At 33.4% G+C, this 12821-nt stretch overlaps 1 protein-coding gene across 1 annotated transcript in view; it reads right to left on the reverse strand.

Annotated features, from left to right (window-relative positions):
• The window catches only part of Smc5 (structural maintenance of chromosomes 5), an 86524-nt gene that overhangs the window by 22741 nt on the left and 50962 nt on the right, over positions 1–12821 (reverse strand). Inside the window, exons 12-17 of the mRNA XM_026389249.2 lie at positions 11495–11589; positions 10757–10889; positions 6488–6661; positions 6215–6384; positions 3706–3829; positions 2907–3029 (exon numbers count right to left, since the gene is read on the reverse strand). Of these exons, the coding sequence (XP_026245034.1) occupies positions 2907–3029; positions 3706–3829; positions 6215–6384; positions 6488–6661; positions 10757–10889; positions 11495–11589 (819 nt within the window). The remainder of the gene's footprint in view (positions 1–2906; positions 3030–3705; positions 3830–6214; positions 6385–6487; positions 6662–10756; positions 10890–11494; positions 11590–12821) is intronic.

Here is a 12821-nt window from a genome sequence, read left to right on the forward strand (position 1 = left end):
TTACTTTTGTCCTTGAAACTTATTTTAGAAACTGCACTGTTCAATAAAATAGGCATCAAAAAGCACTTAAAATGTAACTAATGTTATACTGAGGAGTTGAATTTAAAAATTTTAATTTAAATTAGCAACTGACATTTGTTCCAGCTATCAGACATGTTTAGAGCAACTTGGGTGTAAAAACCAACTTTTGCAATTGTTAAGTTTTATTAAATACAAATTCAGATAAAATATATATATATTTTTTTAAAGAGAGAGTGAGAGACAGAGGGGGACAGAGAGACAGAGTGAATTTTAACATTTATTTATTTTTTCTTAGTTCTCGGCGGACACTACTTTTTTGTATGTGGTGCTGAGGATCGAACCCGGGCCGCACGCACGCCAGGCAAGCGCGCGCTACCGCTTGAGCCACATCCCCAGCCCAAGATAAAATATTTTTGATAAAAATTATCATCTGACTTGAGATGTATTAAGCATAAAATCAATTATTTTGAAGACTTAGTATGACAAGGAGATATAGAACAGGTAATTAATAAATTTTCTATAAAGCCAAATATACTTTTATAACTAATTTAATCTATTTCTTTTTACTTTCTAAAATTTGGCCATTAGAAAGAGTATAATTACACATAACATCTTACATTGTATTTCTATTATAAAGTTTTTTTTAAGCTTCAGGAGTTTTTTTTTTTTAAACTTTATTTGTTTTTATTTTTACGTGGTGCTGAGGATCAAACCCAGCACCTCACATGTACTAGGCAAGCGCTCTACCTGAGCTACAGCCTCAGCCCCTAATAAAAAGCATTTAAGTAAACCATTTGTCCTATGGGGTCCTCTATATTTTGGACTTTGCTATTTTGCATTGTGTCATTTAATGTATTTCTTGCTTCTTACAGTTCCTGAAAACTGGGAATTTTAGATCAGTGGTTCTCTACTGAGGGGCAATTTTACTACCCAGAGTAAATCTGGCAATGTCTTGAGACATTTTTGATTATCACTACTAATGTGTGTATTACTACTATCACCTGGTTGGCAGAAGCCAGAGTGCTGCTAAACATTCTATAATGCATAAGAAAACCTCTCACAAAAAGAATTATTCAGTTCAAAATGCCAATAGTGCTAAGGCTGAGAAACCCTGCTATCAGGGATTATGAAGACTGGAATTTGATTATTTCACAAGATTACTCTCTAGGAGACAGCATACCCTTTTATCAGTATATAAAATATGTGGCTTTTTGAGTATTATCTAATGTGACATACTGATTCATTAGCAGCTACAAAGTGGTGATATACTAATCCTGTAATTCCTTTTTCATTCATCAGAATATTTTTGTAAAGCAAAATTCCTCTCTCATTTATTTATCAAAAACAATAGTTTACATAAGAAATGTAGGATAAATGCTTAAATTCTCTTTATCATTTTTCAAAATAATAAGTTGGTTGCCTAAATATCACACAAAGTGACCAATACTATTTTTTCAGTATCATGAATTTGTGGATTTAGACATTTGTGTTTTCATGTAGGATCCCTTCATTAGGGATCAATAGGAGAGTCTTCATGTAGGTTACTGAGATCTGTTAATAATCAAGTTGTCTTTTATTACTTTCTTACTTTCCCATGTGACAAGATGATCTAGGGTTACTTTATATATATTTTTCCTGGGCCTGGAAATCAGAATCAGTCACTTCTCCAATGAGTCATTTTAGTAGAAAATAATATTTAGAGGTCATAATCTAAGTCATTTCAGTAAACAGAGTGAAGAAATTATTTTTCCTTTTTTTCAGAAAAAATACATTATAGCCTTTTTTAATATTTCCAATTCAAATAAACACCTTTCAAGTTTTTATTACTTCATCTTCTTTATTTTACATCTAATATAAAATTCTATGCTGAAAATTCTAATGACATTAACATAATACTTATTTGCTTTACCCTATAACATTTTCAAGATAATGTTCCAAATACTGTTATTAAATATATATATATATATATACCCTGAAAACATTTTTAAAAATTTTTTTTCTTTTTCTTTAGGTCAAAGTGATTTGTAATAATTTTTCTGTGATGCTATACTGCTAACTCAAAGTTAGATACAACTGTTTCATTTTGCTTCTACTAAATCTGCCTCTCAATTTTTTTTGTTTATTTTACTGGAAGACAGTCCAAAGGAGAAAAATAAAATAAAATCTGTTTACATGAATGTAGCTTTTTAAAATTTTTTTTTTAAATAAATGACAGTGGAATGCATTACAATTCTTATTACACGTATACAGCACAAATTTTCATATCTCTGATTGTATATAAAGTATGTTGACACCAATTCATGTCTTCATACATGTACTCTGGATAATGATATCTATCACACTCTACCATCCTTGCTAATCCCTTGCCCACTCCTTTTCCCTCTCATCCCTCTGCCCTAAATAGAATTCATCTGTAGCTTTTAACCTCACTTTTTCCTACTCCTGAACAATTACAAAGAAAATGTTCTAGTTTATTATTATAATTTTTAAATAAGTAAAATATGATCTTCTGACCCTTTCTTGAAAAGTGAGGCCAGAAGATCATATTTTACTTATTTAAAAATTATATAATAATAAACTAGAACTACCATCTTGTTGCCAGATCTTCTTTGGGTTGAAGTTAATGTACTGTGTCACATTTTCTTCCCTATGCACACTATTTCAGTATTTATCATTTCACAGCCAGATATTAACAGAAGATTAAATTGCTGAGGTTATACAGCCTTTAAGTCTTTAAAGTATTACTTTCTCAATTGGCAGGATGTATTAAATTTATAAATTAAATAGCATAAATATCATCATACTGCAAGTAATAACATATGATAACGTTTTTAAACTAGTCAGAGACTGGAATCTCAAAATATAAAATAAAGGTAAAAACATACCTCTGTGATGCGTAGTTGTGATGACGCAGCCATATAATCTGATTCTAATTTGTTCTTTTCTGAAATTACGGTAGTATTCTGAAGAATTAAGTCTACTTTTTCTATGTGCAAAGTAGTACAAATCTAGGGACAAAAATCCTTGAGTTTAGTTCTTTTCCTAAGGGTATTGTTTTTATGTTATCTATGCTTTAGAAGTATGAAAATGCCAAACTTTATTTTTTAAAATGAAAATATAAATCATAAGAACAAACAAAAAACAACATTTTTTTAGCCATGTGTGGTAGCCCACACCTGTAATCCCACTGGCTCTGGAGGCTGAGGCAGAAGGATCTCAAGTTCAAAGTTAGTCTCAGCAACTTAGGAAGGCCTTAAGAAACTTAGTGGGACCCTGTCTCAAAAAATAAGAAAAAGGGCTGATGAAAATCTAATTTAAATTAAGCTAATTTAGTTAAATTACTAATACTTAAGTTTTTGCTTAAGACCTTACCTCCAATAAAGCACTCTGAAGTTTTACTATCTTTTTTTTTTTTTAACCAGTTATTATCATTATTATTTTGCACCCAGGATTGAACCAGGGGTGTTTAACCATTGAGACACAACCCTAGTCCCTTTTTATATTTTGTTTAAAGACAGGCTCTCATTAAGTTGCTTAGGGCCTCACTAAAGCTGCTGAGGCTGGTTTTGAACTCACAATCCTTCTACCCCAACCTCCCAAATGACTGGGATTACAGGCATGTGCCACCACACCAAACTCCATCATTTATTTTAAAATTTATTCAAAATTAAGAAAATGACTTACCTTTACTAGGTTTGTTAATTCAGTAACAAGTTTTGCTTTCTGAATGTTTATTTCTTTGATTTTGGTAGTTGCTTTTCGTTCTTCCTCTTCAAGGTTACAAGTATCCTGTTCCATCAGTTTTAAACTGTATGACACATATGATGATGTAGAAATCAAAAGTTAAACAAAAGGAATGAACCAAAGCCTTAAGTCTCCTGCAGTTTTCTGTGCTATATTTAGCAATCCAATTCAAAAGTATAAACTGCTAGCTCCTAGATTAAATAGTTTTATGCAATCAAATCAAAAAGTATTTGTTGAGATAAATTATTCTTTACCAGGATAGTCTGATAATACTAATGGTATGGTAAAGGATCTGGAGCCAGATACGTGGCTACAAATGTCCTTTGTGCCACTCATCCATGCAGAGTGGAAACCTGGACAAGTTACTCTTGTGAGTTTCAGTTTTGTCATCTGTAAATTGCAGATAATACTAGTATTTTCCTTACAGGAATATGAAGATTAAAAAAGGTCAACACTCGACATATTTAATATAGTGTCTGGCCCATAACTGACTAAAGAGTAGAAGCTGTTACTGTTGTTATTAATACTATTTATGAAACACAGTCCTTTCCCTTAAGGAGCTTACATCGAGAGAACTGATCAGTAGGTAAAAAACAGAATTAAAAAAAAAAAAAGACAATAACAATCTGAAAAGTTAAAATCATACTTTTTTAAAGATGAAGAAACTAAGGCTCAGAAAATTTAAATTACCTAAAATCACAGATATTAAGTTGTAAGATGTATTTAACATCAAAATTCATGCTCTTTGCATTATACCATGCTACCCACAAAGAAAAAGAAGAAAGGATAGAAGCAATAATAAATAAGAATGAACAAGTTCAGTGGGTGTTGCAGAGTGGCTTAAATGGTACAAGTTAAGAGTATGTTGGGATGGACATTCTGGTTGTTTTATTTATTTATTTTTTCAATATAGAGAGGGGACTAGTCAGGGAGAGACTACTAACCAGGTCATCCCTGTATATCCCAAAATAAAGGTAGGAACCCAAAAAGTCACTTCATTGCCTCCTACTCCCCAAATCCAACATTATCTTATAAGGAGAAAATTTAGTTTCAGATAATGAATCTACTACAGTAGTCACACAGTAAAGATTAAGTATATTGCAAATGACCAAACAGAAGTGAAGAGCTAAAAGTTAAAAAACAAAGAGGTTTAAAGTTGAAAAATGTTCTAAGAAGCTGGACTACATAGATGTATCTTACTTAAAACAACCAAGGCATATTACCTTTTAGTGTGTGCCAGGAAATGATGAATCCAGGGGCACTTAAACACTGAGCCCCCATCCCCATCCCTTTTTTCTATTTTATTTAGATACCGGGTCTCACCGAGTTGCTTAGGGCTTCACTAAGTTGTTGAGGCTGGCTTTGAACTTATAATCTTCCTGCCTGAGCATCCCAAGCTACTGGTATTATAGGTGTGTGTCACCATGCCCAGCAACATTCTGGGTTTTTAATTCCTAATACAGTAAAGATCAATAATATAATCCATATAAATAAAATTTATTCAGGGGCCTCATTAATTTTAACCATGTAAATGGGTTTAGGGACTGGAACAGAAAAATTCACAGCATTTAAGATTCACCTCCCTTTCCCCTATGGACAAAAACTGTGTTTGACAAATGCCAAATGTCATCTTTGATATAAGGAGAGCAACTAAGAACAGAATAGGGAGGAAGGGCATGAGAAGAAGATCACCATTAAACAGGGTCGAGAGGGGGATGGGAAAGAGAGAGAGAGGAGAAATTGCATGGTAAAGAAAGGAGACCCTCATTGTTATACAAAATTACATATAAGAGGAAGTGAGGGGAAAGGGGGAAAAAAAAAAACAAGAGAGAGAAATGAATTACAGTAGATGGGGTAGAGAGAGAAGATGGGAGGAGAGGGGAGGGGAGGGGAGGGGAGGGGGGATAGTAGAGGATAGGAAGGGAAGCAGAATACAACATATACTAGTATGGCAGTATGTAAAAAAGTGGATGTGGAACCGATGTGAATCTGCAATATGTATACGGGGTAAAAATGGGAGTTCATAATCTGCTTGAATCAAATGTAAGGAATATGATATGTCAAGAGCTTTGTAATGTTTTGAACAACTAATAAAAAAAGTAAAAAAAAATTGTGTTTAAGCAATAAGAAAAAATTTCAGAGAGAAATTACTATAAAATGTGCTTGTGGCAATGTGGTGGTGTTGCAGGGGTTTTGTTTGTGGTACTGGGGACTGAATCCAAGTATAGTCTACCACTGAGCTAAATTCTCAACCCCCCCTTTTTTATAGTGAGATACGGTTTTTCCTAAGTTGCCCAGAACACACTGAAGTTGTGATCCTCTTGTCTCAGCCTCTTGAGAAGCTGGGATCACAGATGTGCGTTACCATGCCTGGACACAGGGTTTATTTAGTAGTTTCCCATGCAGTGCTTGGGACTCCCATCATTCCCTGTAAAAGGCCAAAAGATACCTTCCTAGTTTGGAACTAATTTTTTGTTCCAGTTGTCTCTTTTTTGTTTTTCTTTCAAGAAGCTCCTTCTTCTTTTGTCTCAGTTCATTGTCTTTGTGTTCTAGATGCCTGTTTGTCTCAAGTAAGGCATTTAATCCTAAATCCACAGCGTGTAATTTCCTTTTAATTTCCTAGGGAATATTGAAAATTGTCAACATATTTTTAAAAGTTCGAGTTAAAGCATTAGAAAACCAGTTAATATTCTTTTCTAACCATTAAATCCAATTAACCAACCTTTAGCTGTTCTTCCAAGTGTCTTCTTTGTTCTAGATCCACTGTGACTGTGAGAAACTGGGCTACTTTCAGGGATGTGTTACTAGAAATAACTTTGTTTGAATAAAAAGAAGTTTTCACCACATACTTTTCTTCTGCTGTATAAATTTGTTTTAATCGAGTTTCTTGTATTACCTATAATGTTAAACAAGAATTCATGAGCATCTAATAGAAAGACATGTTTTAAAGGACTAAAGAATTAAAACCATATATTAAGTAAATTCTGGAAGATCAAAACACACTAGGTATACTTTCTTCTTCTTTTTTTCCCCCTTATCCTATCCAATAACATCTCTAAAAGGGTGAATAACACAACTTAGGTTATTATTTTGAAAAACCAAATGAGGGAAGAGTGAGGAAAAAATTGAACTAGCAAAGTCAGCTATACTTCCACTCTCTCCCAATTATACATTTGGAGCTTTATTACACTAAAGAATAGACCAGAGGAATTAGGTGCCCAGTATATTATACTGTTATTTTGATTAAGTAATTTATTATGTCCTCCCTTGGCTGTATTGTTCAAAGACATATAATCTTTTATTTTCACCTTTTTTGAGGTCTTTTCTCTCAAGAACTTACACAAGGAGGTTCATAAGCATAACCATTCTGCCCATAAAAACATTATTAGATACTTGATTATTTTCTTCCCTGAATGATATTGGCAATAGTTAGGAAATTATAGGATTATAATTATATTATAATATTTATCAAGAGTAGGCTGCTATGATGGATTTTCACCCAAATCTTTAAAGGTTAATAACAATGCTATTATGGCTTATTTCTTTCTAAAAATTTATAATTTAAGTGAACAGATAAGACACATTTAAGTACACTTAGTTAACAGGGTTATAAACTGTCATCCTAAATTCTAAATTTGTAATAAGGTACAACAGACCAGGTGACATTAGCCTTTGCAAGTTTCATGAAAATGAGTTTTAACTGGGATTTTAACTGACAGAGATAACGAGAGGAAGATGTCCTAGAAAAAGGACATTCAAACTAAAAAAGTGAGTAGACTTCTAAGATTAACCAAAGAGGTGAATCTTAGAAATTAGTGGGAGAACAATCCCATAAACAGTGTATAATCACTGTTAGAGAACTTAATATATTTAAGACTTGACAATAAAACATACACTAAAGAATATATTTTTATTCTAAGGAAGAAATATAGCTATTATTGCCATTACCTAAAAATGAAACAAAAAGAAAATTTATTCAAGGAAGAAATACAGCCATTATAACCATTTCTAGACATGAAACAAACAGAAGAACTGAGGTACAAAATTTCTCAATAAAAGTTTGTATATTGTGAAAGACAGCCAAGATAATATCATAGCTTTACCAGGTACCTGAAGCACTTCCTAACATGGATTAATTGTACATATACATGTCTAAAAATTTGCTGAGGGCCATTACCAAGTAGGTATGACGCATCGTAATCCTTGCCAGTGTACCCCATGTTAAATGGACTTGCCTTGGAAATTTGCTGCGACCTTGCTTGTGTGTTTGAGAAAGGTGACCCTGCTCAATCACCAGGGTGGATCCAGGATTAGGGTGTATTCCTGCAGGAAGTATCTCCATCCTTGGGTTTAGGGCGTGACAATAGGAGTTTTAGGGAAGTTGAAGTTGAAGATTATTGATGCTGGGATTAGGGTGTTCCTGCTGCTTGTTCCCGTTGAGTTCTCGTGAGATTAAAATGGGATTTGGAAAAAGCCTCGTGGAGTAAGATTGGGGATCAGACAGATTGGAATTGCCCCTGAACGTGTGTGGAGGCTGGTGTGAGATCGGGAATAAAGAATTGCTGTTTGAATCTACAAAGCTATGTGGTGCCTCCTGATTCTGGTGCCCCCCAAGACATCGGCAAAAATTATCTCATCATAATTTAAATTATTTTTACACAACACAGCACAAGGCTGGGCATTGAGACAATCAAGTATAAGAAACATTCAATATAATCAAGAATTTAAAAAATATTATTACTTATATAAATACCAAACAGATTAAGGTGAATGAAAAATATCTGAAAAGAAAGGGTAAGAGAAGAAATAATTTTGTTTTAATGTGAGTTACAGGAATTGAATACTGTGACTTAAACAAAAGGTGGGGCTGGGAAGGATGGTAGAATAAGACAGACATTATTACCCTATATGCATGTATGTATGATTACACTACTGGAGTGACTCAGCACCATGTATAGCCAAAGGACTAAGAACTTATGCTCCATTTGTATACAATATGTCAAAATGCATTCTAATGTCATGTATAACTAATTAGAACAACAACAAAAAGAATAAACCAGGAACTATGTAAAAAAAAAAAAGGTGAATCTTTTGAAGCATCATTCAAAAGATTTTCCAAATGCAATCATTGCTCCTTTCTGCTGCAAAGTAAAGCTATGAAAGTCTATTGTCTTTCCCCATCAATAAAGAATTACTACTTCTACCCTTACTTCAAGATAGCTCTACCTATTCTTGGAGTTATGACATAAATTCGTTTCATCTACATAGATGGTATTGTTCTCTTTTCTAAATTTCACTGACTTAAGACACAAGAGAGGTACCCCCATATAAAGATTTCTAAATTTTTATTTTCCAAGTGATCCTACAAATATGTCATTTTAACCAAAGATACAGGCAATTTGGTATAAGCACTCTTTTTTTGCGAAATGAGTTGATAAGGGCCCTTTTCTTTTTTCCTTCTTTTTGTTTTTGTGGTCCTGAGGACTGAATTCAGAGCTTTATGTATCCTAGATAATAACTCTACCACTGAGCTACATCCCAGCCCTGTTCTTTATTTTATTTTTAGACAATGTTTCACTAAGTTGCCCAGGCTGGCCTTGAATTTGTAATCTGCCTGCCTCACCCCCACCCCCAAGCAATCCTGGTATTACAGGAATGCATCACTGCACCCATCTAACGATTCTCATTTCTTTCTTTTTAACTTTTTTCCAGGGCCCTCACTTCTTTTTTTATATACATTTTATTTATTCTTTTTAGTTATACATGACAGTAGAATGTATTTTGACATAAAAGTATAATATTCCATTCTTGTGGGTTGTACATGATATGAAGTTACACTAGTTATGTATTCATATATGACAAAGGTAAGTTATGTCCGAATTCATTCTATTGTTTTTCCCTTTCCCACTCCCCTTCTTTCCCCCCACTTCCCCTACCCAATTTGGTGAACTTCCACTCCTCCCTCCCCACCACCTATTTTGAGTCAGCATCCACATAACAGAGAGAAATTTGGCCTTTGGTTTTTAGGGACTGTCTTATTTTGTTTAGCATGATAGTCTCCAGTTTCATTTATACACTGGCAAATGCCATAATTCCATTCTTCTTTATGGTCAAGTAGTATTCCATTGTGTATATGTACCACATTTTCTTTATCCATTTATCTACTGAAAGGCACCTAGGTTCGTTCCATAGTTTAGATATTGTGAACTGAGCTGCTATAACATTGATGTGACCATTTCACCATACTATACTGATTTTAAGTCCTTTAGGCATATGCCAAGGAGTGAGATAACTGGGCCAAATGGTGATTCCATTCCATGTTTTCTTAAGAATCTCCAACAGTGCCTTCCATAGTGATAGTGGTTGCACTGATTTGCAGTCCTCCTAGCAATGTATGAGTATACCTTTTCCAAAATCCTCACCAACATTTATTATTACTTATATTCTTGATAATTGCCATTCTGACTGGAGTGAGATGAAATCTCAGTGTAGTTTTAATTTGCATTTCTCTAATTGCTAGTGATGTTGAACATTTTTTTTTTCATATATTTGTTGAGTATCATATTTCTTCTTCTGTGAAGTGTCTGTTCAATCCCTCACTTCTATCTTCTATTAGTGAAGTATACAGAGCCCCAAATGAATGATTCATGAATAATCTGAAGAATACTTCTATACTGACTGTTACAAAATGAACTCAGTATTATAAATAGCAATTAGGTTCCCAGAAGTTTATATACTGTATTAATATGGCAACATGGTGGTACAAAAAAACCTGTTCCCCAAGCCTCTTTTCTTTTGAGACAGGGTCTTACTAAATTACTTAGGACCTTGCTAAATTGTTAAGGCTAGTCTTGAGTTTGTGATCCTCCTGTCTCAGCCTCCCAAGTCACTGGAATTAGAGGTGTGTGCCACTGTGCTTGGTCTTGCTTTATTTTAAACTAAGAAGTTTCAATGAAACTATGTTTTAGTAACAATTCAATACTTTTCTTACCCGTTCAATTCTTTCCCTGGTTCTTTCAGTTCCCACAGGAACTTCATGAATATGATACTGGCAACAAAGGTAACTCATTACAGGATCAGGTGCATCAAATAACTCTCGCAAATAGGAGAAAAATCCATATTGTCTGAAAGGAAAAGTACTGATGTTTTCAAAAGAACATTTAAAAATTGATTGTTAAAACTACAAATTATTTCAACAATGGAATAGGAATTCCTTTTTTTAAAAACATTTTAAAACCACTTAGTATTATTTACTTCCTTGTCAGAGAAGTTTAAGTTTATTAGAAACAAAGTATTCTTTTGTTGTTTCTTCTATTGTTCTTACATTTAGAATGTCAACTTATATCCAGAGTTAAGATATTCACTTATAATTGTTCATTACTGCAATATTTACATTTAGTCCTTCTGGAAATTATTTCTGTATTATTTACCATTTAATTTTCCCAATACCTAACCAACTCTTATCTTGCATCTTTAATAAAAGATATTTAGCATTTTCCATTAAACAGTCCAGTATTATTCCACTGATTTAAATTATCACCTTCATCACACACTATGCCACATGATATATTCCTGGGCCTAACTTCTTCTATATTTTAGACTTCAGTAGATATTCTACAAGAGAATAGTACAGCTTACATCAAACATATTATGTGACAAGGAGATAATCAAAATATATTTAAGATTATTCAATATTCAAATCAGTTGTAACAATATTTTCACAACTTACTTTAGTTCATTCAGAGACCTTGAAGGTGCTTTGTCTGCATATGAACTCTTGGGAGCAATAACAGCATTTACTCTTAACTTTTTATTGTCACGAACCTGGATATAGGGAAAAGAAAGTATTATCTTAATTATCATGTATTCTCAATTGAAATGATTTTTCAAGTTGCTATATTGCTACTGTCATTCATGGGATAATCAGGAAAAAAGCAGAACACTGGATGTTTGATGATACTTAGATAGCATTGCTTGTGTTAATGGCAGGTTACAAAGTATTGGGCTAACCTTTCTACAAATAATTACTACAAATTCTGAACTAGATTTTAAAAACAATCATATGGCCAGCTCAGTGGCACTTGTAATCCTAGCAGCTCAGAAGGCTGAGACAGGAGTATCGTGAGTTCAAAGCCAGCTTCAGCAAAAGTGAGGCACTAAGCAAAGCAGTGAGAGCTTGTCTCTAAATAATTTACAAAATAGGGCTGGGGGTGTGGCTCAGTGGTCAAGTGCCCTGAGTTCAATCCCCAGTTCCCCCTCAAAAACAAATCATATGAAGACATTGGAAAAACAGAGGCTGGAGGAAAGTTGATACTCAGAAGAGAAGAAAAGTACTGAAATTTGTGCTTATGTGGTTTCAGGGTAATCCCCAATCTGGAGCACAGGAATGGGAATAAAATTCAGGTAGAAAGCTGTAGTTTTGTTGCTGTAGGAATCATAGGATGGAGTTTTGGGGTAACTAGAATGGCTACAAATTCTTAGAAGGAGAGTGTTGCAAAGAAAGAAGGTTCAAAATCTGCATATAAACTCCTGTTTAAATCCTTGATTGACCCTTAAACTATAAAGGGATGAAAAATTCCAGGGGGCTGGAATAAAGCAACAAGTGGAAGGCTGAAAAAACTGCATGTTGATTTCAATTGCTGCCCATTGCATGAGATAAGAGTTTAGAGTTCAACTAAGTTAATTGTCTGTTAATCTCTTTAGAATAAGACAGATGTATCCAGTCTTTACATTATCTATGCGGTAATTTTTTATTGTATACTAAATGCCACCATAGTCAAGAAAACAAATAGTGAAGAGAAAATGACCTCAGAAGAACTCAAATATTGGAATTGGAAGGTAAGAACTTTATTTTTATTACGTGTGTGTATATAAATTCAAATAACTATTTCTCCTCCCATAATCTTAAGATTTCATTTTATATATACATAGATACATATATGACTATTTTAGTATTTTTCAAAATAAAACACACAAACATATAATCCTGTACTTATTACTCTTTGACAATATGTTCACTTGATTATTTAACTTTCTGGAAATAAATTCAAATAACT

Source organism: Urocitellus parryii, chromosome 4, assembly GCF_045843805.1.
Source record: "Urocitellus parryii isolate mUroPar1 chromosome 4, mUroPar1.hap1, whole genome shotgun sequence".
Classification (NCBI taxonomy): Eukaryota; Metazoa; Chordata; class Mammalia; order Rodentia; family Sciuridae; genus Urocitellus; species Urocitellus parryii.